This window comes from Polistes fuscatus, unplaced genomic scaffold (genome assembly GCF_010416935.1).
Source record: "Polistes fuscatus isolate 324 unplaced genomic scaffold, CU_Pfus_HIC Scaffold21, whole genome shotgun sequence".
Classification (NCBI taxonomy): Eukaryota; Metazoa; Arthropoda; class Insecta; order Hymenoptera; family Vespidae; genus Polistes; species Polistes fuscatus.
The window spans coordinates 244,139-271,204 of NW_025113098.1; the positions used below are offsets into that span (position 1 = coordinate 244,139).

The 27,066-nt window shown below is 28.7% G+C and overlaps 3 protein-coding genes and 1 long non-coding RNA gene across 4 annotated transcripts; 3 read left to right on the top strand and 1 right to left on the bottom strand.

Moving 5' to 3' along the window:
- The first annotated feature begins 1,184 nt into the window (after positions 1-1,184).
- On the top strand, positions 1,185-12,299 carry LOC122517770. Its single transcript, XM_043636325.1, has 4 exons — positions 1,185-2,411; positions 6,546-6,698; positions 9,924-10,274; positions 11,659-12,299. Exons 1-4 carry the CDS (start codon positions 1,821-1,823, stop codon positions 11,821-11,823), a joined length of 1,260 nt encoding a protein of 419 aa, XP_043492260.1. The 5' UTR covers positions 1,185-1,820; the 3' UTR covers positions 11,824-12,299.
- LOC122517794 lies at positions 2,437-3,887 on the top strand. Its single transcript, XR_006303926.1, has 2 exons — positions 2,437-3,577; positions 3,819-3,887. It is a non-coding gene; the product is annotated as an uncharacterized LOC122517794 (long non-coding RNA).
- Positions 12,300-15,448: 3,149 nt separating the features above from the next.
- Positions 15,449-21,935, top strand: LOC122517788 (acylphosphatase-2). The gene is made up of 3 exons (XM_043636348.1): positions 15,449-17,240; positions 18,247-18,373; positions 21,761-21,935. Exons 1-3 carry the CDS (start codon positions 17,168-17,170, stop codon positions 21,873-21,875), a joined length of 315 nt encoding a protein of 104 aa, XP_043492283.1. The 5' UTR covers positions 15,449-17,167; the 3' UTR covers positions 21,876-21,935.
- A 478-nt stretch (positions 21,936-22,413) lies between these two features.
- Positions 22,414-25,750, bottom strand: LOC122517777 (START domain-containing protein 10-like). Its single transcript, XM_043636336.1, has 8 exons — positions 25,640-25,750; positions 25,326-25,559; positions 24,870-25,048; positions 24,640-24,787; positions 24,406-24,558; positions 24,220-24,344; positions 24,028-24,150; positions 22,414-23,918 (listed from the first exon to the last, which is right to left on the bottom strand). The coding sequence occupies exons 3-8, from the start codon at positions 25,023-25,025 to the stop codon at positions 23,814-23,816; spliced, it is 810 nt and encodes a 269-aa protein (XP_043492271.1). The 5' UTR covers positions 25,026-25,048; positions 25,326-25,559; positions 25,640-25,750; the 3' UTR covers positions 22,414-23,813.
- Positions 25,751-27,066: the final 1,316 nt, after the last annotated feature.

Below are 27,066 nucleotides of genomic sequence, written 5' to 3' on the forward strand. Positions count from 1 at the left end.
GATCAAGATATCAAGTTTCAATATTATATCTGGTTGTTCTTTCTCTCTCTCTCCTGATTGAATTTTTATTTCTCAAGATTTCTTTCTTGAATGGGGTATGCGAATAAATTGGTTTGTCCTTATAAAAATAATAAACAATTGGCAATTAAGTACGCGAAGCTAGGCGTTTGTAGATGAAGTAAAAGCTGTGATTATTCTAGACCCAGTTATGGCATCAATCGAATTTTGTCGGTCGTTTGGGTGTCGCATGTCCAGCCTAAAACGATGAACATGTCGTCGCCTGCTCGTGAAAAAGTGATGAACCAAGGTGAGAAGATTGCGGTAATCGAAGCTTGATTGGCAGACAAAAAGCTTACGATTAGCGACAACTTCGACGTGACAAAAGCCCGAGGAATTTGTTGGACAGGAAATTCTAGTTAAAAAAGATGAAGCTTCAAGGTGGCTCAAGCGTGATTTCGTCAACTTGGCTACTTGACATTTTTCAAAATCTTCCTTTTCCCTTTTATTTCTTTCCTTTCTCTGTATCGTTTGTTCTCCTATTCTCGAATAAAGATATTTCGTAAATTATTACAATACAATGAATTGCCGAAAAAAGTGAGGTTACTTTTATACTTCATATTGCAATTGCGAATAATAATTAATTAATGTCTCAATTCATTAGTACATTTCTCATTAATCTTAGAACGGAAATTTGCCAAAATAAAGAAAAATCGATAAATTCGTGATAGATAATTAGATTATATTTCCTATTTTTGTTATTTATTATTAGAAAAATTCCGAAAATGGCGGAGTTCAGCGAACGCGGGAACTTGTATATCGCAAGCATCCGACCCGTGTTTTATGCAACCGTTTATACAAAAGGGACGTTAGAAATCTATATACAGGCTAACAGTTAGAATGTTATAAAGAGACCATTTGTAAGAGTAGAAACGCGATCGCGTTGTTCGTAGTAAAATGAAAAATGGTGAAGATTATCGTTTAGGGAAGAAGCTTATCCTGCGAGTAATCTAATTCGTGATAGTGTATCGTAGATGGAATGATCATTAGAGATATACGAGTGGGGTTGGGGGGAGGGGGGAGGGGGTGTCGGCGTGGCTGGCGGTAAAGTTGATGGAGAAGAGAAGAGTAGAGGAGAAGAGGACTATACTATTCTCCGTGTTGTAGTCTACACGAGAGTGTCGTTTACGATAATGTCAGAGTGTTGGTACTCGACGGTTGATAAAAGATAGCGGTGGCTAAACAGAAGTCAGTACTCACCCGTTATCCGACCTGTCGATAGACGACGACAGGAGACCTCATCGTCTCCGTAGCTTTCATAATTAATAGTCTCGAGGACTTAACTACTATACTCTTACAATTAATTATAAAGTATACAAAATTGTATCTTTATTTAAAAGGTTTGATTTTAAAAGGAATGTGGAAGAAGAAAAATGAAAAGTATTTAGGGTGGTATAGTATCGAGGAATAAATAATAAGGAAGAAGTGATCGGGATTGGAGGGTGATCGAGTGAAAATGTTCAGAGGACAGGACTACGTAAGATTCGTTTTTTATATTGTCGATGGGTATCGCGTGACTCACTGGCGTAGGATCACTGCAAGATCTATCCGGAAGAACGGTTGATGATCTTTCGATATTTTCCTGATAAAGAAGAAGAAGAAGAAGAAGAAGAAGTTGTTAAAGAAACATTAAAATAAAGTAAAGAAAATCTAAGTAAATAAATAATAAATGTCGTGTGGAATAACGACGAATAGGAGGAATTTGTTGGATTCTCCTGGTTGGTTGACGATAGGTGAGAGAGTAAAAGCTCAAATCATGCACGATGACAAACAGCGCGACTAGACTCGATCAAGATTGGATGAGGATGGTCGAATTACGTACTGGCGTTGGGATGACGGGAGGATTGGACAGCCCATCGTCTAGTCGGCTTCATTACACGATCCTAACGATCTTCGATACGATCTTTTCGGCCATAATAGCTGCACCCGCGGTGGTCGGTTATTGGAGAGGTACCTGGGGTCTGAGTGACGCTTACCTTTGCAGAGACGATCCAATCCTCAGTAGTTTCGTCTCGATAGCAATAGGATTTACAGGACTCTTCTTCTTCAGCATCACTCAACACCGTCTCAATGATCTTCTGCACCCCGACAAACACAGGTTGTCCTATTACGCGGGTTCGAGGATCTACACGGCTGTATTCGGGTTTTGTTGCGTTAACGCTTGGCGTGGCGCATGGCAAGCCTTAGATTTGTACACGGAACTGATACCAAGCACCGTTTCCTTAACCACCGCGGCCAGTCTTCTAGCACTCGCGATTATGCGTGCCATCAGAAACGTTTCCGCGCCGCCCTTCTCCCTTAGCCTCGATTCCTGTCCCGGATACTTCGAAGTGCAGACTATGTTTCGCGTAAACGTAAGTTATTATTTTTATTCTATTTTTGCTTATACGCGTTCTTGAAAACGCGTGACACGTGCCAGATAACAATATCACTAAATACTTGCCGCTTAAATTGACAGTTCTACCACGACGAATTCTCTGCATTATTATTATATTAAGGCTATCAATTTCTTCTCGACTATGTTCATCAATTTTACACGCACACCCACACGATCTGTATCTGTGTACGTGCACACACGATTAGGTATATATTGTTCGCTATTTAATCCCAATGAATACAATTGATTATAGTCTTAATTTGTAATGTTAAGCTTACACGAGTCTCATTATACCTCTTTTATAGGATTAATCATATAAACAGACCGGTTACTGAATCACCATTATCCCCAACTCCTTTTGAGAATTCAATCACAGTCGGCTTTAACTGATTCGATATCAACTTCTCGAAATTACAATATTAATTCAAATTCATACATCAAAATTCGAACGAATATTTATTTGAACGTTTCATTTATTGCTAATATTAATGTAAGATTCGATTAAAAATTGTATATATATATTCGGGGATCCTTTTTTATGACAATACTCGATGAAATCTTGATTTATGTTGAAAATAGTCGGGAAAGGTGAATTTTCGCATATCCTACGAGCTCATGAGGTTCCACATCGTTCACGCATAAGCACAGTTTCCGGCTATCTCCCCCGATCGTGATCAGTATTGCGCTTGTATGATACATACAGGCAGAGGCATAAGTAAATGCATTTACGTTGTCTACTCGTATATGTTTAAATAAATCTATTCTATGACAATAAGTTCTAAAGAAAATCAGAAAATAAGTTAAAAAATGTTGAAAATTCTTGGATATTGGTGTCCATTGACAAACCATCACCAATGTTCTTCACTTTCACTTATTCAAACCATTAACGAATTCAACTTTAAGAAAGGAAAGGAAAAGGAATAGAAAATGAAAGGAAAAAACTGGGTAAGGAATAATAGAATTTCCGAGAAACGAGCGATTTAAGTCCCGTCATTTGACTTCTTCCAGGATATAAGTCGATTCAATTTGGTTAATAAATGGCTAAATTGGAGATCAACGTCAGTCAAGTAACTCTCGACAATCCGACGTTTCTGGAATTATGTCCTATCGAGAATCATTATCTTCGATATCATTTGCAAAATGGTATTTTATATCTTTTAACTGTTGATCGTAATTTATCGAAATTTTTATTCATATTTCGATATATGTAAAAGAAAAAGAAAATTATTATTATTATTATTATTATTATTATTATTATTATTATTATTATTATTGTGTATTATCGATCAAACTTAAACTGATTTGAGCATCGTGCGTGTGACATATCATCGCTTTTAGAAAATCTCCTCACGTTGAAGACTCGCCTGTTTTTCTTTTTTTTCAGTTTTCTGCGCTTCGAGCTTCTGCCGCTTGCTTGATTCGAATGGTTATCATGGCATCCCACCATAAAGAAGTCGAATGCAAAGGTATTCTCTTTGCTTAGCTATTCAACAAAATTACCTTCCAAATTTATAAATCATCTTCTCACTCTCTCTTTCTTTCTTTTCTTCTTTTTCTTTTTATTTTTGTTTGTTTGTTTTTGTTTGTTTTCTTTTTACTTTCCCCAATGATACACGGCCTATCTTCGTCCGCGGTTTATTTTTATTCCGTGCTGAATTGTAGACACGAAAATATGCTCAAATCAGGATGTACCATTCGTATTTACCTTTTGTATACAAAAAAAAAAAATAATATTTTAAGCTTAGATATAATTGGACTGTTTATTTTGAAAATGGTGTAAGTCCATTTTTGAAAAAAAAATGAGAATTTATGCTTAATTTTATGTAAATTTTGTATGTATAACTAATCCGTGTTTAATTTCTTATAAATTTCCATGTTTTGTACAATTTAAAATTGGTCGGTAAATGAAATTGCATAATCATCGATAAACCTAACCTCTAATTTTCTCGAAACAAAAGAAAATTGATTTACACCATTTTCAAAATAAACGGTCCAATTATATCGAAGATTAAACTCGAAGTTTAATATATGAAATATATGATAATGTAATAATTATCATATTAATTAGTTACTTTAATAGTTACATTTTTACATGATCTTTTCATTCTGAAGCAAACTTAACCTCTAATTTTCTCGAAACAAAAGAAAATTGACTTACACTATTTTCAAAATAAATGGTCCAATTATATCGAAGACTAAACTCGAAGTTTAATATATGAAATATATGATAATGTAATAATTATCATATTAATTAGTTACCTTAATAGTTACACACACATTTTTACATGATCTTTTCATTCCGAAGCAATTTATTACCGATAATATTTAAAAAAAAATGAAGATTTTGTAACATTTGTTGGTTAATGAAGCGATGAAAAAGTTTATTTTTTGAAAATGGCGTTAACTCCAATCGTAACCATCAAAATAAAATTATTTCTTAAATAATGTTAATAATATCAAGTTTGAATCACCATAGAAAAAAAACGAGACCACTCACAAATCTAAAATACAAGGATTAAATGGTTTTAATGTCACCTGTACATCATTTTAAATCTCTGCAGCATACACAAATTTAAAACTGAATAATTTATCTATTTATTTATTTATTTATATATATATATATAAAAGTTTAATTTTATTTTTCTTTTCGAAATTTTTTAACCCCCGTTTTTTTGTGAAAAGAAAGAAATTTAAAAGGAAGCATTTAGCACATCAAAGTTAAATAAAACGTGTTCAAGCGCGTAAAGCTCTGTGCTTTTCGTAGCACATACATACGTTTGTATAACATTCGTTTATTTTCTTTAAAAAAAAATGTTTTTTAAGAGATATTATTTATTAGGATTTTTTGTAATAAAAAACAAAAAAACAATCAGGATAACATAAAATAAACAGCAGCTTTATTATTTGAAAAATGGGCTAGCTTTGCTGGTAATTAATAAAACAATATTCAATTTGAATGTTAACAAATAATTATTTAACAAAAAATAAAAGTTGAATATTATTTTTGGTTGGATTTTATAACATAAAAGTGTATACATATAACATTTATTTTAATTTTAAGGAAAATTGATTTTTCCTATGAACTTGTGCTTTTATAAGAATTGAAAAACGTCATTTAATTGATTTTGAAAGTGGCGTAAGTCCAATCATAGTAATCAAAAATATATTATTTCTTAAATAATGTTAATTATGTTAATTGGAATAATGATAAATTTGAGACCTTTAGAAACACAAAAACATTATTCCATTATGTCATCTGTTATCCATAGTTTTAAGGGGTTATACGCAGTTACGTGGCTCAAAAAAGACGTCTTTTCATGAATTTTTTATAGAAAAAGTTTTAATTTATCAATTATAAGTGATGATAATTCAAATAGAGCCTACTTTTAAGAATACAATAGCGCGTCGATCATGTTAAAATATTAATGTGCACCGCTCCTGTAGATGATTTCCTGAACGTCCTCTAAAAAAAGGCGCTTGGCGGTGACCTCCACTTCGGCAGTTTTGATTAATCGAAATAAAAAATAATGGTGGATTCTTTTAAAGAATAGATTAATGCAGGTATTAACGGGAGGAATTTTTGAAATTTTGATTTTTGACAAAATGGCGTCTATCTGAAAAAAATGTTTCGTTTTGGACTGAAATTTTCGCTCTAAATTGTAAAAAAAAATAGTAATAATTTTTTTAAACCTTATTCCTCCCGTCAATACCTGATGAATATATTTAAGAATATTGTGTAAAAATATAAGACAAATCGGTTGTGTTATTTTTGAGAAATCGAGATCACCGACTTTAAAAATACCGTTTTGAGAAAAACAAGTTTAAAGTTTCAAAGAGACGTTTACACATAGTTCAAAATTTTTGTTTGCAGCTTGCACGAAGTGAAGAATATTTGCCGGATCGATTTGAAATTTTCAGAGAATATACTTAAATATATACATTCCGAAAATGCAAAAAAAAACAATCGATTTTTTGAAAATTCTAACTGCTTATAACCCCTTAAATTGAATTCAACGCAAAACCATCAATAACTCGATTCGAACATAAATGGACTTACGCCAATTTCAAAATAAACGGCTTATTATTATATAATATGTTTGTGTGTTTACAGAATACGAGGGGCTGGTCGTTGTACTTACTTGATTGCGCGTTTAGTGTTGGGGTCGTTGGTACACTGGTAGTATTTGTCTGGAGAGGAGTGTGGATTCTTTTCGATCTCTATCTTCTTCCAGAAAATAGGGAATACTCTGCTCTGGGTTCTCTCGTAAGTCTTGTCTTAAGATATCGATAGATTGCGGAAGATAGGGAATACCTACAAATCAATATTTATCTAATATACAATGTATATTAAAAAAAATAATAACAAGATTATCAAATAATTGTTTAAACTTACCTACATTCACGCAATACGTGATGCTCTTTGGATTTTATCTTTTCATTTATAATAGATATAATAACATATAATATATAATAATTTATATTTTATTTATATTATATATTATAAAAAAAAAATTATATATTATATATAAAATATTATATTAAAAAATATTATATTAAATTAAAATTATATATTTTATTATTATTATATTATAATGTATATAAATAATTATTAATAAATAATATAATTATATTTATTAATAAATATTATAAATTATTAAATATATTATAAATTATTAATAAATATAATAATATATTTAGTTATATAAATATTTACTTATATTTATATATAATATATTATTATATTATTTATCATATATATTGAGCCGTTTTTTTTTAAAGTGGCCTAAGTCTATTTTAATATTTTGTTGTTGTCGACCATAATAATATCTACAGTTGAAAGTTAACTAAACTAAAAAAAGATGGACTTTTGTCAGTATTAAAATAAATTGCTACAATGCTATATAATTATTATATTTTTAGTATAATATTTTTTACTTCTTCTTCTTCTTCTTCTTCTATAGATAACAGTATAGCAATAGTCGTATATAATCTAATCTACGAACTATTTAACAAAAGTAATATATTTACCGTTTTATCTTTTTTTTTCCTTGCGAAGTTATCGAATGCAATCCACTTGAGATAATCTCGAAACAGAAGTTATGCATTAAATTGCATGATCTGCGGATTATCTTCTTTCTTTTCTTTTTTTTTTGTAAATAATTTTAATAATATCAACAAGATCAAAATAACGTTGAAAAAGAATTTCTAACCCGTACAAATTTCCTAAGACACCTATTTTAACCCTTTGCACTCGAACGGCGCCGATACGGCGCTCGGCCGATATTTCAAGTGTCAACTCAACCAAAACTAATTACAGAGTGTAGTATTTATCAAAGTTTTTTTTTTTTTCGGCATATAAATGAATAAACTGATGATATTTGATTATTTCTATATGCTTGTTTGTTTATAAATGTTTTTAAAGTACCTGTAAAATGTCTAGTGCAAAGGGTTAATAGTTTTATTTTCTGAACAAGATAAAAAACCAATTAAATTTTAATAATCTGTAAAAGTTAGGTTATGTTGAGAGCAATGAGGTATATACCTGTCTTCTGTAATTTGAGAATAATATATTAAATATATAAAAATAATTTTGTTTGTCTGTGTGTGTGTCTTTCATAAAAAAATAAAAATTTAAAAATAAAATAATTCATTATAATAATTAAAAATTGTTTAGAATTCAATTTAATTTGAGAATAATATATCAAATATATAAAAATAATTTTGTTTGTCTGTGTGTGTCTTTCATAAAAAAAAAAATAAAAATTAAAAATAAAATAATTCATTATAATAATTAAAAATTGTTTAGAATTCAATTTAATTTGAGAATAATATATTAAATATATAAAAATAATTTTGTTTGTCTGTGTGTGTCTTTCATAAAAAAATAAAAATTAAAAAATAAAATAATTCATTATAATAATTAAAAATTGTTTAGAATTCAATTTAATTTGAGAATAATATATTAAATATATAAAAATAATTTTGTTTGTCTGTGTGTGTCTTTCATAAAAAAAGTAAAAATTAACAAATAAAATAATTCATTATAATAATTACAAATTGTTTAGAATTCAATTTAATTTGAGAATAATATATTAAATATATAAAAATAATTTTGTTTGTCTGTGTGTGTCTTTCATAAAAAAATAAAAATTAACAAATAAAATAATTCATTATAATAATTAAAAATTGTTTTGAATTCAATTTAATTTGAGAATATATTAATATATAAACATAATTTTGTTTGTCTGTGTGTGTCTTTCATAAAAAAGTAAAATTAACAAACAAAATAATTCATTATAATAATTAAAAATTGTTTAGAATTCAATTTAATTTGAGAATAATATATTAAATATATAAAAATAATTTTGTTTGTCTGTGTGTGTCTTTCATAAAAAAAGTAAAAATTAACAAATAAAATAATTCATTATAATAATTAAAAATTGTTTAGAATTCAATTTAATTTGAGAATAATATATTAAATATATAAAAATAATTTTGTTTGTCTGTGTGTGTCTTTCATAAAAAAATAAAAATTAAAAAATAAAATAATTCATTATAATAATTAAAAATTGTTTTGAATTCAATTTAATTTAAGAATAATATATCAAATATATAAAAATAATTTTGTTTGTCTGTGTGTGTCTTTCATAAAAAAATAAAAATTAAAAAATAAAATAATTCATTATAATAATTAAAAATTGTTTAGAATTCAATTTAATTTGAGAATAATATATTAAATATATAAAAATAATTTTGTTTGTCTGTGTGTGTCTTTCATAAAAAAATAAAAATTAAAAATAATTCATTGTAATAATTAAAAATTGCTTTGAATTCAATTTAATTTGAGAATAAATTTTAAATATATAAATAATTTTGTTTGTCTGTGTGTGTCTTTCATAAAAAATAAAAATTAAAAATAAAATAATTCATTATAATAATTAAAAATTGTTTAGAATTCAATTTAATTTGAGAATAATATATCAAATATATAAAAATAATTTTGTTTGTCTGTGTGTGTCTTTCATAAAAAAATAAAAATTTAAAAATAAAATAATTCATTATTATAATAAATAAATATATATAATTATATATATTTCATTATAATAATTAAAAATTGTTTTCAATTCAATTTTATTTAAGAATAATATATCAAATATATAAAATAATTTTGTTTGTCTGTGTGTGTCTTTCATAAAAAATAAAAATAAAAAAATAAAATAATTCATTATAATAATAAATAAATATATATAATTATATATATTTCATTATAATAATTAAAAATTGTTTTCAATTCAATTTAATTTAAGAATAATATATCAAATATATAAAAATAATTTTGTTTGTCTGTGTGTGTCTTTCATAAAAAAATAAAAATTAAAAATAAAATAATTCATTATAATAATTAAAAATTGTTTAGAATTCAATTTAATTTGAGAATAATATATTAAATATATAAAAATAATTTTGTTTGTCTGTGTGTGTTTTATAGGCAATCGGCTACGTAATAGTAGTCGTAACGTTTAGTTTACAACCCTTGATGCGTTACGTCTGCGCACGTTTGGAAGGTCTCGCTCGTCTGATAACGGCCGACGCTTTCCTCCTTCTTAGTTTCCTAGGAACTGTCAATGTTTGGCGCGGTATTTGGAACTTATTAGATCTATGGCTCCTGCCGAATAATTTAGTACTCTCCTGTTGGATCACATCGATAGGTTGTTTCGTCTTTCTCCTATTACTCAATTGCAGTAATTCCATTCTCGTTCGTGGGGTTTACATCGACGCCGAAGAGGAGGAGGGCAAGTGCGTTACCTTTCCGTGTCATTATCTTCGACTATTTGTCAAGGTTGGTAGTTTTGATTAATGTGATAATGATGATCAGCTCGTTTGATATTATGGGGCACCACTAGTATGACCGCCTGAAAAAAAGCTCTGATTTTTGGGAATTTTTTTTATAAGAAAATTACTGCATTAAATGTTTTCATATTTTAAGGATATATTTGTTGATATGTAATCAAATTTTTGGATCGAAAAATTCAAACTTCTCCCAAATCTTCAAAAAAAAAAACAAAGAACCCAAACTACTGCAGTGATAGCGACCTTCGCAATGATTAAAATCAAAAAAACCAAAAAGTTTGTTAAACTGGAAGGTATTCCCCCTACCATGAACTATGGTCGAAAAAATAAAAAGTATTTTAACTAAACGGAATATTGCTATTCTACTTACTATTGTCTGTTATAATATCAGGATAAAGAGAACGATTGTAATTCATCGATATTCTTAGATTGAAATCAGAAAATTGGCATCGTATGGTTAAGGGATAAAAAATCACGTAGAATGGTATCTAGTTTATTCATTTTCAACCTAAATTGATCACTATAGAGAGGAAATAAAACGAATTAAAATTAATACATAATAATACATACCTTAGTTAACCTCAAAAAACTAATAAATAATAATACTTACCTCAATTAACCTCAAAGAAGACTTTTATTAATAATATTTACAAATAATCAATGTGAGAATATTTTTGAAGATATTAACAGGTTTTTAATATCAATCACCACCGTACGTAATAATTAAATAACTTCGTTATGTGTATAGAAATATCAGAATACTAAATGTACGACTTATTTCATGCAGTTCATTTCAAATCGTTTTGCCCGCGCATTGTAAATACCGACAAACTTCATCCTATCAATTTTTTGTAAAAATTCACTCTCATAATTTTTTCCCAAACGCGCCAAAAGAAGTATAACCTAAAAAAATTTGAAATTTAACAAAATGGCGGAGTTTTGAAAACAAAAATTTTAATTTCGCACGATATTTGATGTTTTTTGGCCTGCCAAAATGACATTTTTTATTCGATCGAAAAATTGGAGGTTCATGGTATGGAGAAACATATATAGAAAAAGCTGCAAAAAGAATCAAATCGATCGGATGATTTGTTTTCGAGCTATAACTGCAGTAAATTTGAAAAATGTAGTTTCGAGAAAAACGTGTTTTAAAGTTTAAGTTACTGATATGGTACGGTAAAACTATTTGAGATATGCACTTGAAATTTTAATATGTTATTTTTAAAAGTATAGACTATCGAAGTATGCAGTAAAAAAAATCAATTTTTACAAAATTTCACACTAATGGTGTCCCCTTAATAAAGTTACATTTCCCATGTAGAGAAACTTGTAATGAAATGAAATGAATCACGCGATTACGGATTATTTTTCAGATCGAACGTGAGAAAAAGGAAGCCAGAAGGCGAAATCTTTTAAGCGCGTCCAATAACTTCGCCTCTTGTACCGATGGAACCGGCAAAGATGCTGAGAACGGAGCCCTCCTTCAGAATAGCACCTCGACTACGATCATTCCAGGAAATCCCGAATCTCTCGTATAAGATTACTGCCAATCCATCGAATGCGTTCCTAGGAGTGGTAAAAAGCCGTCAAAAGCCGTCAAAAGCCGTGCTGCAGTACCGTCATCTTCTTTTACATCTCTTTTATTCACAAAAGGATCGAGAATATGATCGGATTTACGCTTAATAGGAAAAGGTACGAAAACCCAAGGGAAAAACGCTTTCAGAGTTAGTATGTCTTTTTAACGACCGAGAAATAGAGTGTTAAGACACACCCAATCGTCGTTAATTTCGTCAAGAGGAAGAAGAAGCATCGAGTGATTGTAACCCATGCGACAGGCTCAATTAGCCAAAGGCATAATACTCCTCGTCCTAAATTAAATACGAGTAAAAACGTGTCCTTTATAATGCATACTTTTCTTGCACGTTAATAATCATAATGCGACCAGACAATAATGCGTATTATCGTTTATTTCCTTTTGAAATATCGATTAACGTAGAATAATAAATCAGAAAAATAAATAACCACAGAGAAAAATGATCATTCGTGTGTTTAACCTATATTTTAATTCTATACTCTTGACATAACCTTCAAATCGTGAGTGATTTTTCTTTTTTGAAAAATTTAGTGTATCCAGGTAAGTATTATATTTTCATAGTTAAATTGTCGAGAAGCAAACGGAGTATATTGAAAATAATTCTTCTACGACTAGAGGGAAGATGCTCGAATGGAAAATTTTTCTTTTACCTCGGAGGGTGGGAAAGAAATAGACTTTTGTTCCAATTAATTTTCATACCACCGAATGAAAGACCTTCAATGGCCAGTGGTAATAGATTGCATACGATCATTATAAATAGATCCTAACCTTCCTCCCTCGTATCCTGTACACACATACGATTTCTACTCTTGCAGGGCAATTACTACGTCACGGCTTAATAATAATTAATTAACTGGTATAATGAGGGAACAATGGGATGGCGGGCAAGTCAATGGGAAGTGCTTAGTTCCACAATGAACGACTGCCCTCCTGGCCTACATTTAATATTTATGCAATGTATGGTATACAACGCGCTTTGATTTTTCCTCTAACAGAGGAAAAAAAAGACCGAAAGCCTCTTCTCGTAACGCCCCTTTTAGTAGCCTAAGTGCCCTTTCCACTTTCATTTGGGAAATCCGGAATTATGAACACTGTCTAAGCATTGTTCACAATGGCAGGTGTTTTTGGGCAATGAAGGAATTGTATTCATATTTCTCATATTTCCGCCCTCTCACACACTCGCTTTTGTGTGTGTGTTGATTGTGGGGGGGGGGGTTCGGTTACCCGATAATGATATTCTTAATATTATTTATTTATTTGTTTATTTGTGCATTGACGGAATTTACTTACCCATTGTTATACATAACAATAAATAATATAAATATAAATAAATAAATAAATTCTAAAAATAAATGTAAATACATAAAAATAAAATAAATAAATAAATAATATAAATATAAATAAATAAATAAATTCTAAAAATAAATGTAAATACATAAAAATAAATATAAATAAATAAATAATATAAATATAAATAAATAAATAAATTCTAAAAATAAATATAAATAAATAAATAATATGTATAGAGAAATGTTTTGACAATAAATAAAAGGAATATATAAATATATTTACAAAAATGATGAAGAATTAAATAAAAATACTAAAGAGAGGAAAAAGAAAAAGAAAATATAGCTTACATTTGATAATCTATAGGATACCAAAGTATTATGTACAATGATTAGGAAAAGTCCGTAACAATTGTTTTGTTTCCAAATGATCAACGTAACAGATACAACGGTTCAAATGATATTATCTCATATTTTTCAAGTAAACCAAAAAACTTATCTTTCTTTCCTTTTAATCATTTATAAAGATAAATCATATACTATGATAATCATATGCTTGATTACATAATATTTCATTAACATATTAACTGCCGTGAGGTCACCGGTGACCCCAACACGACTGTTAGTAAAAATACATGATTAGATTAAAATAAAATGATTAAAATAAAAATAATTATTATATAAATATTATATAAATTGAAATTAATTTTTTTATCACGAGGAAAATTAGTTAGAAGTTACTTGTTTCTATAACACAATTGAATTTACAACGTAAGTATATTTGTTTTAAAACTATCCATTTTCAGATTCTTGCAAAAAAAGATCAAAATTTCATGACAATAAATAAATATCGATATATCAATATAATAAATAAATAAATAATCATAATTATTATCAAAATGGGTAAGAAATTATTCGTTGCTATAAATTCCTCAATTTTTTTCCGTATTTAGAAGGAGCGAATAATCATAAAATGGTCTACGGCGCCTCGGAGGTCACCGGTGACCTCACCGTTAAAAATAGATAAAAAAACAATTATACAACGCCCCGTTTATCAGTTGTAAATCAAATGTCAATAAAATATGAATCCCATAATAGAAAAAAAAGCGTAGTATGTAGACGTGGTAGGAAAATCACGTAAAAAGTGGCTACAGTCAACGTGTTAACTCGTTAATGATTCATCTGCTAGATTATCGCATGAAGCTTTCGATATCGATACGATCTTTTATCGTTCATTTTTTTGCCAACACGTCGAGTGCTTTATGCGTTATGATAAAGATGTAGATTTTTTTGTATAAGACGCGAATGATGATAAGTCATCGAGTAACAAACATATCTCCAGCAAAGAACTTTCTACAAGAGGCGCTAATTATAGAATGTTTCTTCTAAAGTACAACGCGAGCGTCTGTATAATGATTTAATAATAAGTACCATATGTGTATACAAGGTGTTCATCAAAAACCAGTGACCGAAAAATAAGAATTATCTACGAAATGTAAGTACTATTAATAAAAATAATCATTGTATTTTTATTATATTTTAAAGTAAGTACGAATAGAAAGATACTCCTGTGTGACTCGCGTTTTATTTTATTCGAAAAGAATGAAACATGGTAGGAGGGTAGGAATATTATATTTTGCAAAATATTTAAAGGAATATTATATTTTGCAAAATATTAAAAATTAAAATTTAAATTTTTAATAAAAGATTTTAATAAAAATTAAATTAATATTTAAAAAATATTTAAATATTAAAATTAATTTAAAATAGGAAAAATAAATTTTTCCTATTTTAATTAGTGCGAAACGGAAATATCATATTTTCAAGTTTATTACCATAATCATTTTGCAACTTGGTTCTTCGTATATTTTATTCTAAAATGCATATAATAATTATACAAATTTAAGATTATTTATAACATTAAAAATAAATATTATAATTGATTGAAAAACTTGAATGGTATATAACATTCACGGAATTTTGAATCAGGATGAAAATGAATGCTATTATAGCATTCATCAAATTTGAAAGCCAATTATTTGGAATTTTATTTGATATAACATTAAGCTTTATTATATTATTTTATTTAATTTATTTATTATTATATTTTATTTATATTTATATTTAGTTTATTTATTATTATATTTTATTTATATTTATATTTATATTTATATTTATATTTATATTTATTATTATATTTAGTTTTATTACATTATTATACCTGTAAAGGTAATGACTAACTGATTCTTTAATATACAATAATCTGACTGCCCTTATAAAATGTGTGTTTAACCCTAGAACTATTTAAAACTTTGAATCAATGAAGATTTGATCGTTTTTCAGTATTTTAATTTATTTAAATCGATTTTTCACTAATTAAACTTTAGTAAAATTAAATTTGCTCTTCACCATTCTCTTTGGCATGAAAAAAATAAAAAATTCATATACTTAAAAGTCTGATTATTGCTATCAGAACAGTTTTTAAGACTTGGGAGTAAATATATCCCCTCAATTTGAAGTTTGGGGGTTAAAAAAATAAGTTTATAGTTCTAGGGTTAATTAATCAAATTTTCGATATCACAACTAACTTCAAAATAAAATGACTCTCACCTTTAGACTGTAAAAACTCACAAAATAAAATGACTGTCAAACTTCTACTGTCCGCGAACGTGTTAAATATTAGGTTGAGTCATAAGTAACTTCCGACGCAGCTATGTAGAATCTATTATTCGAATTTACCCGCTATAATTTACCAATACAATAAGTTTTTGATTTCACTAGTTACACGAGATTTCCGTTGATCTTTCGTCAACAACTTTGTATGATACACGTTAAAATAAACTGCTTCTTTATCCTCTGAAATGGAGAGCCAAAAAGTACATATTCGTCATGTGATGCTTTGGAAATTGAAACAAGGCAATAGTGCTAAGGCGACAGCCGAAAAAATATGCAGAGTTGATAAAAAAAAATATCAGATTGATAACTGATCGGGCAGTTAGAAATTGCTTTATTCGTAAAATTCCGTTCTTGAGATATGATTTTAAAAGACAAACCGAAGTCGGGACGTCCTTCCAACTTCAACGACAACCTTTTAAAGGTAGTATTTGAGCAAAATCCACGTCAATCGACAAGATATATAGCAGAAAGGTTGAATACATCGCAATCAACTGTTATTTGCTACCTGGAGAAATTAGGGAATCGTCAATCGCAAAAATGTCATCCTTCTGCACGACAATGCGCGACCACATACAGCAAAGGTGACTCAAGGACAAATTCTTGAGCTTGGATGATCTGTTTTACCACAAGCTTCTTACTCCCCGGATCTTGCCACGACAGACTACCACCTTTTCTGTTCCCTACCAAATTTTTTCAATAGAAAAACTTTCAATTCTGAAGAGCAAATCACGCAGGCTGTCGAAAACTTCTTCCAGTCCAAACCAACCGCACTTTACAAGGAAGGAATTTATAAACTGCCACGAAGATAAGAGAAGGTTATAGATAACGGTGGTGAATACGGAATAAATTAATGTCATTTTTGTATTTAATGAGAGCTAAATAAATATCTGATAAAGAAACGGAAGTTACTTATGACTCAACCTAAAAAAAGGAACGATAGAAAATCGTATTGGTGAATTTCGGATGTGTATCTTTGATACACCGATAGGAGGAGTGAACGACTACTATTTATCGAATCGATTCTCGATGCAATCCGCGAAGAGTGGGGAATCTATTTGAGTCGTTCTCAGTGTCGGTTAAAGTTTAATGAGTCGCCTCGTGGTTGGAAAAGGTGAAGGAGTCTGTCGCGAAACGAAATAATACTTTTAACGTGAAAACAAGTACGCGGAAGTACGACCAGTGGTGGCATCGAATTAGATTAAATTAGATCGAAACGAAACGAGACGAAATATTTGACCGAACGGAATTCTCGCGAAGATTAGGATTCCCCTCTGACCTACTGTTATTCGTTTATTTCATTTTAACCGACGACGATTACAAAACAGAATGCCGTCGGACGATCCGCTTCGCAACGAACCATTGGTTGCCGTTGAATTCGAAGTTTTTGGTAAAGTTCAAGGTAATCGTTGCTAATTATTTACAATTCAAACAAATTTTCTTCGCTTGTTTCATAACTTTTACACGGTTTCATAATTTTGTCGTTTCAATATTTAACGAACGTCTGTCATTTTCATGAATGTTAAGAAAAAATTACTTATTTATTTTACTTCTCGATAAGTAATTTATACGTAATATAAATATAAATATATTAACTATAAAATATATATATATATTATTTATTATTATTTATTTATTATTATTATTATATATTTATTATATAATATATATATTTTTTACTATTTATTTATTTATTATTATATATTTATTTATTATTATATATTTATTATTATATATTTATTATTATATATTATTTATTTATTATTTATTATTATTATTATTTATAATTATTATTTTATTATTATATATATATTTAAATTTATTTTATATATAATAAATTATATTATATATATATAAATTATTATATAATAAATTATATTAAATATATAAAAATAAATAAATATAAATAAATTTTTCTCGTCCGACGAGTATTAGCCTCGATTCAAACAACTCGATCCCAACCCCCCAAAGAATAAACCATCTCAATTTCTATGGGATTATCTTGCATTTACGCATGTACAAATGATTTGTATGTACTTTTTGGTTAATAAAAAAGATCGAGATGAATTCAACGATCTAGGAGTAGATAAAGCTAGCATAAATGAATGTTCGGATATAACCACTTGTCTCATGACTAAGCAAACCGTACGATTTCCTTGTATCACAGTAACCGTGCTTTTATCTTTGCTATATTATTAATAAGAAAAAATGCAATAAGTCTGCACTCAAACAATGTGTTCTGTCATTCAACAAGCATAACTTTGTGCAACATTTATTGTCCTTCTAAAAGTCCCTCTCTCTCTCTCTCTCTCTCTCTCTCTTTCTCTCTCTCCTCGTAATTATAAAAACCATCATTTGATTTATCAATAACAATAATATACATTTATTCGTTGTGCGTTGAATTACAGGTGTATATTTTCCCAAATACGTGAGGGATCTATGCCTGCAGCTTGGGATTTGTGGTTGGGTTAAAAACAGTAAAACGGGAACGATTCTTGGAAAAATGGAAGGACCACGTGCATTCGTCGATCAGATGTGAGTTTCCTAGATATACTATTATAGATTTTAGGTAAATCGTAAAATATTAGGTTGGTGCGTATGAAATGTCGGATTTTTAAGTGAATATTTAAAACTGCATATCTTTTTTTTCAAAAGCTGTTTATTTAAGGGGGGAAATACGTGTAAAACGATGTTTTCATTACGATTTTCATGAATTTTTTTAACGTATTAAAAATTTATATTATTTATTAATATTATAAGGTTATTTTACATATATATTTGAGAACATATTCCGAAATTTTTTATAGATTTATCTCGAAAACTAGCGGAGATATCAGCTTTCACGCATTTTAGGTTTCTATCCGACTGAGCAGTTTGCGTACATCTTGGAAGTCACAATTTTTATCAGAAATCAATTACAAAGAAAAATTACTTTTTTTTATATGTGTATCTTCTATTTGAACCTCATTTCCCTAGAAAAAGTGAAAATTTGTATTTTTTAGAGGGGTGTCAACATAAAGCATAATTTTTTACTATTTTTTCATATATTGTTCATTATAAAAAAAATACTTTAAACAAAGATATCGCTTATGATTCAGGTTCAAATAGAGCGTAATTATATAAAGAAACTATATTCCAAATTTCAAAATGATTGGTTAAAAACTTTGTAAGCTAGAGTGTACACAAATCCGAAAAAAAGTCGTTTCGTTCCGTATTACATGCCACGCGTTCCGACACTTGAACGACGGGCGCTCACTTAATCGTTTATAACTTTTGAACGACTTGGATTTTTGACTTGAAATTTGATGACTATATTTTTAAATAATTTTACAAGCGATTTATAAAAAAAAAAAAATTAAATTTTGTCAAGCCTCTACACGTATTTCCCCTCTTAAATAGAGTCGATAATGAAATGTGCGTATTATAGATGAAATGAAAAATCAAATTGTCGTGTATTATTATCAAAATGTATTTTTACAAATTGTTACTCTGAAATTTGAGGTGGTCATAATTGTTGTTTTTACGAAAAGTGTTGAATGACAAAAAAAAGATCGTAAACGCAACCGATGTATCGGTCTTCTTCGATACGAATCCTATATACAGGGTGATTCGTATTTCTAAAGGTAAAGGTTTAAAAAAATGAAGGTTAGTTAGCGAAAGATCAGATGAATAAGATAAGTGTGCTAAAATTTCATATTTTCATTCATTTCCCTCCCTGCTTGATGATCGATAATATTCACTAATATTCGTGAGCCGATTATTTTTCTTTTATTATTATATTTTTAATCATTTATTTATTTATTTAATTTTATAAATATATATATAGCGTGACCAGGTAAAAGGGGAAGGATTGGAAGTATGAGAAGATAAGCTACTAATTATTATTAATTTATTTAACAAAAAAAAGGAAGGAAACATATTTTCAATCGATCGATATATTATATATGTATAAGAAAAAATAAGAAAATATCAAAATATAGATATCAGTCCACACTAAATATAAGGGAGATATATCGAATTATTTTATACGTCAACGGCCATGGCGCGGTGATAGAACTACTTCCCGCTTTCGATCATTTAAGTCAAGCAGCTCTAAGTATGATGAGTACTTGGATGGGTGACCCGCTTGAGAAAAAAAAAAAGAGTAAGAAGAAGAGAAAAGACGCTTCATGCCGTAAATTTGAAATCGTTTTGCCGCGCATCGTAAATATCGACAAACTTCGTGGTGTCGTTTTTACAGAGCTCGGAAAAAAATCACTCCCATTACATTTTCCCAAACGCACCAAAAGAAGTATAAACTTCAAAATTAAAAAATTAAACATTTTTTAGAAAATCTGTTTTGTTGAAATGTAACCTCTGGCTGTCGACAGTACGATTTATAAACGAAGTTATGCCAAAAATAACAAAACAACGAAAATAGGGAGGACACAAACGTTCTCACATGTAAGGAAAATCCGACATTTCATATGCACCCAACCTAATATTTATAATAAATACGGATTAGGTCTGTGTGTGGAATACTTGTTCGATGAAAATTCTTTAATCGGAAGTTGCGGACGTCATCGCCCGTGGCATCAATTAATTATCTGGATCAGATCTTGCTGGCAAAGGCACGCGTTGCTATAATAGCTAGCTGTAGAGGTAGCTTGTTACCCCATATCATAGACCAACTCGATTTTCTCTCATTCGTCTTCTTAAACTATGTGTGTCAGCATAGATAGAACGTACACACACACACACACACACACACAGAATGTCATCTTAATTCGACTAAGGTAGTACTTCAAGGTCACTGTTGCCCTTGAAATACGCTTTCGACATGTTTTCGTTTTCTAATCGATTATAATGAAGCTTTAATAAAATACATTATATTTATAATTAATTTAATTGATTGTTTATCTTGTCCAGAAAATAAACTATTAAAATAGGTATCTCAGAAAATATGGATGGGTTAGAAATTCTTTTTGAACGTTATTTTTCATCTAGTTGTACGTTTCGTCCCTTTATTGGGACTTCATCGGCAACTGAAATTTATAATTAATATTGTAATATATTATAACCACAAATTGTAGGGTTCGGTAGCGTTTCTTAGAAGGAAGATTAAATTAAATGATTAATACGGTAAAATTGAAACGATTCAACTATGATAATTGCACACTTTTCATTTGACGCTGTATGGATCTTATGAGACAGAAAGCGAATCTAACAACCTGTGACCTTAGTTGTGAATTAGTTGATAACTAGCATTAGGTCAAAGACTGACTTTAATAATGATTTAATGAAGTAATAGCTCGACAGTACGTAACCTTCTTCTTCGTAACCGTCAAAATAAGCGATGACCATTGTCAATTTCATCTCTGTACACACACATATTTTATTTTGGCAATCACTCGATTGTCTCCTTTTTTTAGAATTTCTATTTTGACATGAAATATCCTACTCGGCATATAACTCGAAATATTTATTCTTCTCGATAAATAATTTATTTTTAGTTATGCATATATCAACATTATTCGTTTTATCCATTTATCGAGGATGAACGATACAAACGTGTATTCGAGAGTCTAATTCGACTGCTAAGAATAATTTGGAAGCCCTTGAAGGTGCTATGATGACACAACGTGTACCAGACGTAGTCGTACACGTGCTACTATGACGAGAGAGCTTCATTTCAACGGCCAATTGGCGGCACGGCAAATCTCTCTCTCTACAACGTTCCATTTAACTTTTCTCCTAACTCGATTGTGATTTGCAATCATTTCCTCTTTACGCTGATAAATCATTTATTGGTATTTTTAATGAAAAAAAAAAAATGATAATAAAACTACTTGTCTTGACGTTATTTATTTCAATGGTAACGCATATAAATTCGTTCCTTTTTATTATTATTTTAATGATTGTTTTTATTAACATTATTCCCAGGGCACAGTGGCTATCAACAGTGGGAAGTCCAGGAAGTGAAATTGACCATTGCGAATTTACAATGTGGGAGTATGTTACGAGACGTAGTTATCAAGGTTTTGCTATACGCTTTTGAAATAAAATATACAATACTGTTCATTTATTTTTGTATGCCATAAAATTGTACTTCGCGAAATGATGAATGTTTGTTGGAGATTTATTATTTATAATGGGACTTTTATGTATGTATGGATGTAAATAGGTATGTATATGTTAGTTATACCCACGACATATAAAAAACAAATATGTAAATATGAAATATTCGTTAAGAGTCTTCAATAAAATTAATTTGAAAATTAACTGAATAAAACTATCTTACAATTTACCTTTCGTTGTCTTTATATTGATGATTATTTTACATGATACGTCATCTTGTGAAACGTGCGCAAATATTATCAGATTCTATTGGGAAGTGCGAAGAAATTTTGTCCCCAACCCAATATATACATTTTTATGGAATTACATGTACAACGAGTCACAAGAATATTCGTACCCGCTCCCATTAGAAATTTTAAATAATTCATATTTGTTTGTATTTTTATTTAATACTCATGGCTACAATATGATGTTTTGAATAGCTCAGGATTAAGGAATTATATTATAAATATAAATAATTTTGTGGAAAAACCTCTATTTTTGTAACATTTGTACAGGCTATACAATACTACAATGACTTAAATTACATATACGTTAAATATAACTTGAATAAGAAACATCTATCTTACAAGAAAAAAATAACATTTAGTATAATATTATATGTAATAGTTGAATATAGACATATATGTATATACACGTGTCTATATAGACATATATGTATATATTTAGGTCGCTTAAGTTTGATTTTAAAAGCCATTTTAATATATATATATATATATATAAAGAAGTATGGAAATTGATAAAATGAATAAATGATGTTTGTAATAAATCTTTAAAAATGTCACTTTACTTTTACAGATACAGTATTTAAACTTGTGTATATATAATAACTTTTAAACATTGTAAAAAACTTTATCATTATAGATAATAGATAATAATACAATCTATGAATAAGTCTTCTTTAAATTGAAATCTTTATCGTAGTACTCTTTTGCAAATGTGAAGCACATTATTATCAGACTATATCAATATTTTTAACAAAGTATTACATTTATATGTTTTTCTTTTTCTTTTACTCACACACATTATAAGATTGTTTAAGCTTATTTAAACATGATTTCAAATAAGTGTGTTAAGCTTTGTCTTTGGTAATGATAATATCTCATTTACATAAGGCTATATTTAAAAAGGAAAATAAATAGAATAAATATGAACACTATTGGCGGAATGTTTGCCATAAGGAAGAAAATTCTTGATAAAACGTAGCTACATTTTGATTTTTGTTTCAATGAGAAACACAATAAGACTGTTTGCACTATGATCACAGTATATTACTCTAAAATATAACGTTTCATTATATATATAGCTAGCACAAACTATCTTTATTTATTCAATTGTTAAGAGAATATTAATAATAAATAATGAGAAACACACAATATACGAGATTAGTGGTTTCTCTTGTTAAAATACATGTATAATAGTAGTAGTTCAATATAAATGCAATATAAATGCAAAATCTTGAATTCTGAAATATTCAGAAAATGTACGTAGTAAAAAGATCAAAGTGATAACTAGATATTCTTCTCTATATTGTGCATTTCCTTAGATCCTCTTTGGAAATCGATAGAACTATATTTTATATTATAACAATACGTAGGATTCATTTATAAAAAGCTTAAATTAGCGCTTAATGTAAAGCAGGCCATGATAAAATTTGTCCTTTATAACATCATCGTTTAAAAATAGTAGCCAACAAGGCGCAATGCGGAGTGTAAAACTTCAGTAGTTACATCATAAACTTTTGTCCTCTCAAAAACGTACACATAATTTGCACTTTGCAAGTGTGTACCTAACAGACTATACTATATATATTTCTACTCTTATCTATGGAAAGATCTACATCAATACTACGGAAATATTAATCATTGTCCATTATTGTAGAATGTTTACGAGGTATCTCTTTCAATTCAGACTCATCGACATAGTTAGCTTTGGTATTTTTTTCTTCTGTAGACTTAACGCACTACAATAATAAATCTAATATTAGCTAGATCCTAATTTCAATCATATATTTGTCAATGTTTCTAATTAGAAACTAATATATCTTATTGCATAACCATTTATGAACTTACATCGGTTATTTGTATTCGCGGTGCTGTTATCTGCTCCGGAAAATGCCACGGCTTATAATTTGGATTATTTTGCACTTTCCAATCTAAATATCCCAAAGCAGCTTTATGTAACTTTTTTACCATCTGTTTAAATTTAAATAAATTCTTTAGTATTTAGTGATTTATTAAGCTAAGGAATACTATGATAGAGACCTTTGGTGCAAATATTTGAGTAACTTTGTTCATTAACCATACTGGTATTTTACCATGCGGATCAGTATGCGATACGTAACCCAATTCTGAACCATCTCCATTTCGGGAAGGCCTCACAATATAACCTTAAATATTGAATTTAATTATACATAAGATAAGTATTTCATTGAAACTATCTCATTGTACCTGTTAAATAAGATGTCGCTCTAATAAAATGCTTTCTAGGCGGATAGTCCTTGTGATAAACGGAATGATTTATAATTAACTGTTCTCCTCCGGTATCAAGCCACGAACGTTGTAATATAAAATCTCTATTTTTCAACGGAGAAGCACAGGACACTACAAATTTTTAATCTTAAACATCTAATATAACTGTTGATATAAATCATAGATTATAACCGTAAACAAAATAATACTTACTCGAATAATATCCTATGTCATTATTCGGATTGAAAAATCCGATATCTTTCGATTCAATCATGTGAGTATCCCAAACTTTTCTATAGTCAGGATCATGTAAAACATCATATAAGGTTTCCGGCATAATATCAGAAAATCTTGTTCTAATCTGTAATACAATAATCTGTAATGTAATATTCAATAGAACTTTAATTTTATAGAATAAATTAATGAAATCTTAAAGCGCTTACCTTTACCATTTTAAAACTAATACCAGGAACAGTCTTTGTCCAAACGGACAAATCGGGTTTATTATAATCTAATTTCCAATCATTGTTATTATCGTACAACTGTTTTAACTTTTCAAAATCTTTGTCTTCTGCGATTTTAACAACACCAATCTCCATTGTAAATAAAATTGTTTCAATTTCTAAAAGAAAGTAATTGGAATAGTATTTTATACATTGCTCGTGTACGTTGCTATCACACACAAATTTCATTAATTATTCATAAATTCGTTCCAAAAACTAACGGAATTAAGAAAAATTCTAATTTATATATATCCTACAATTTTATACTTATTATTAATATTACTATTATACAGAACGTTTATTTAATTTGTTATTCTATTTATAATTATAAAGTCCTTCAAAATAAATCTTCCTTTTAAAACAATAGACAAAGGTATAAATATATGACACACTAACCTTATCATCGACAGGTGGAAACTATTATGCTAAAATAATCGCAGTCAAATCATATCGGTTTCTTGCTTAAACGTTTTTATCTTAAAATGCTCGTTATCAATGCTAATGACTAGGCCAATTTTTTTATAAAACTCATCGACAATTCTCATTACAAAAGCTAACAGATTGTACCTGTCACACCGGTATGGTGCAGAATTGACAGGTTAGTTGATAAATAGTTATAATGTTCACATCCTGCAAATAAAATCCAGAACGTGTAAGACCAACAAATTCTTCTTAGATATAAATTAATTCTTTCATTTTATTATAATTACCTTGTTTTTATGTTAAGGAAATATTAATTGATGACACGTAATATTTCATCTTCAAAGATAACACCATCAAACGCCATCGTAAGACTAATTATGATACCGCCATATTACTTTTTTTTATTGCGAAGGAAATTTAAAGTAATTCAAATTATTCTTATTTTATTTTATTTTTATTCGTTTTGGAATATAGATATTTAGTTATATTTAATACAATTACATTTTAAGACAAACTATTGTTAATAAAATTTGAAATTTCGCGCACTCACTTGAATACGACCAATCGATAAGCATTCTTTAAGTATCAACATCGTTGATTGGTGCATTTATAATTTTGCTGTTTACGGTCAACTATAAGCACATAGCATTTATCACACAATGCTATGATTAATAATTAAAGTAACAAAAAATATAATATTCGTTTCTTATTATTTACAAGATTATTGCCTTTACCTTTTAAAAAGTTTTGACTTTGATCATTTACTGTCATCGCTTTATATAGTACATATTGACACTACAATTATGCTTATAATATAACGTTTGTTTTCTTTTTCTTTTTATAGCCTATTAGAATATATTTTAATGAAGTCCAACAATGACGCACCAATAGAGTATCAATAACGCTTTACTGACGTTTCATTGGTGCTCCATTAGCGTATCAATGGCACTCCAACTAGCGTAACAATGGCGTTCCAACAGCGTATTAATGGCGTTCCAAAAACATTTCAAAATGGCGTCCTAATGACGCCAGAATAAACTGACAATTAGTCAGTCATTCAATAATTACTAACTTTAGTAGACAATTACAGGAATTAGTACTTATAAAAAACATTAGAAAAATGTTTATTGAATAAATGTGTATGGAAAACTGGCTAGAATAAAATTAACCCTTTGTACTCGAGAACTTTTTCGTTCTGGCGAAGCAGTAACTCGAGACGATATTTCGCATATTTGATGAGTTTACGAAATAACAGATCATTTTACTACAACCCTCCACATATTAGACTCTAAACTTTTTAGTCCTCCTATACGTAACAGACACAGTTACATTTCTATTATATATATAAGTATTATTTCCATTTATAAAGTGGATCAATATATACATTGGTCGTAACATATTCATATGTACATGTATACGCATACATAGATTTTTACTGAAGATTTTTGAAAGATACCAAAATGAAACTACCTCCCCGTTTACAATATTATTTATACGATTGAGTAAGATTCAATGTCCCCATTCGCTTGTCCTTTCTAACATTTCTTTATTGATTATTTTTTAATTTAGAGGTAGGGAAGTTACGTAAAGTATAGACAGAGAAAACCTACGCTAGTAACCAAAGCATTGATGAGACTTAGAGGATGATGTTAATACTGTCATAAATCAAGATAATTAATCTTTCTTAATTAAGTGATATTTTGTTCATTTACAA

Coding starts and splice junctions, on each gene's coding strand:
- LOC122517770 (XM_043636325.1), top strand. CDS start 1,821: ATGACAAACAGCGCGACTAGACTCGATCAAGATTGGATGAGGATGGTC. Junction 2,412..6,545: donor AGACTATGTTTCGCGTAAAC/GTAAGTTATTAT, acceptor GTGTGTTTACAG/AATACGAGGGGCTGGTCGTT. Junction 6,699..9,923: donor ACTCTGCTCTGGGTTCTCTC/GTAAGTCTTGTC, acceptor TGTGTTTTATAG/GCAATCGGCTACGTAATAGT.
- LOC122517788 (XM_043636348.1), top strand. CDS start 17,168: ATGCCGTCGGACGATCCGCTTCGCAACGAACCATTGGTTGCCGTTGAA. Junction 17,241..18,246: donor AGTTTTTGGTAAAGTTCAAG/GTAATCGTTGCT, acceptor GTTGAATTACAG/GTGTATATTTTCCCAAATAC. Junction 18,374..21,760: donor CGTGCATTCGTCGATCAGAT/GTGAGTTTCCTA, acceptor CATTATTCCCAG/GGCACAGTGGCTATCAACAG.
- LOC122517777 (XM_043636336.1), bottom strand. CDS start 25,025: ATGGAGATTGGTGTTGTTAAAATCGCAGAAGACAAAGATTTTGAAAAG. Junction 24,559..24,639: donor TGACATAGGATATTATTCGA/GTAAGTATTATT, acceptor AAAAATTTGTAG/TGTCCTGTGCTTCTCCGTTG. Junction 24,345..24,405: donor AGCGACATCTTATTTAACAG/GTACAATGAGAT, acceptor TCAATATTTAAG/GTTATATTGTGAGGCCTTCC.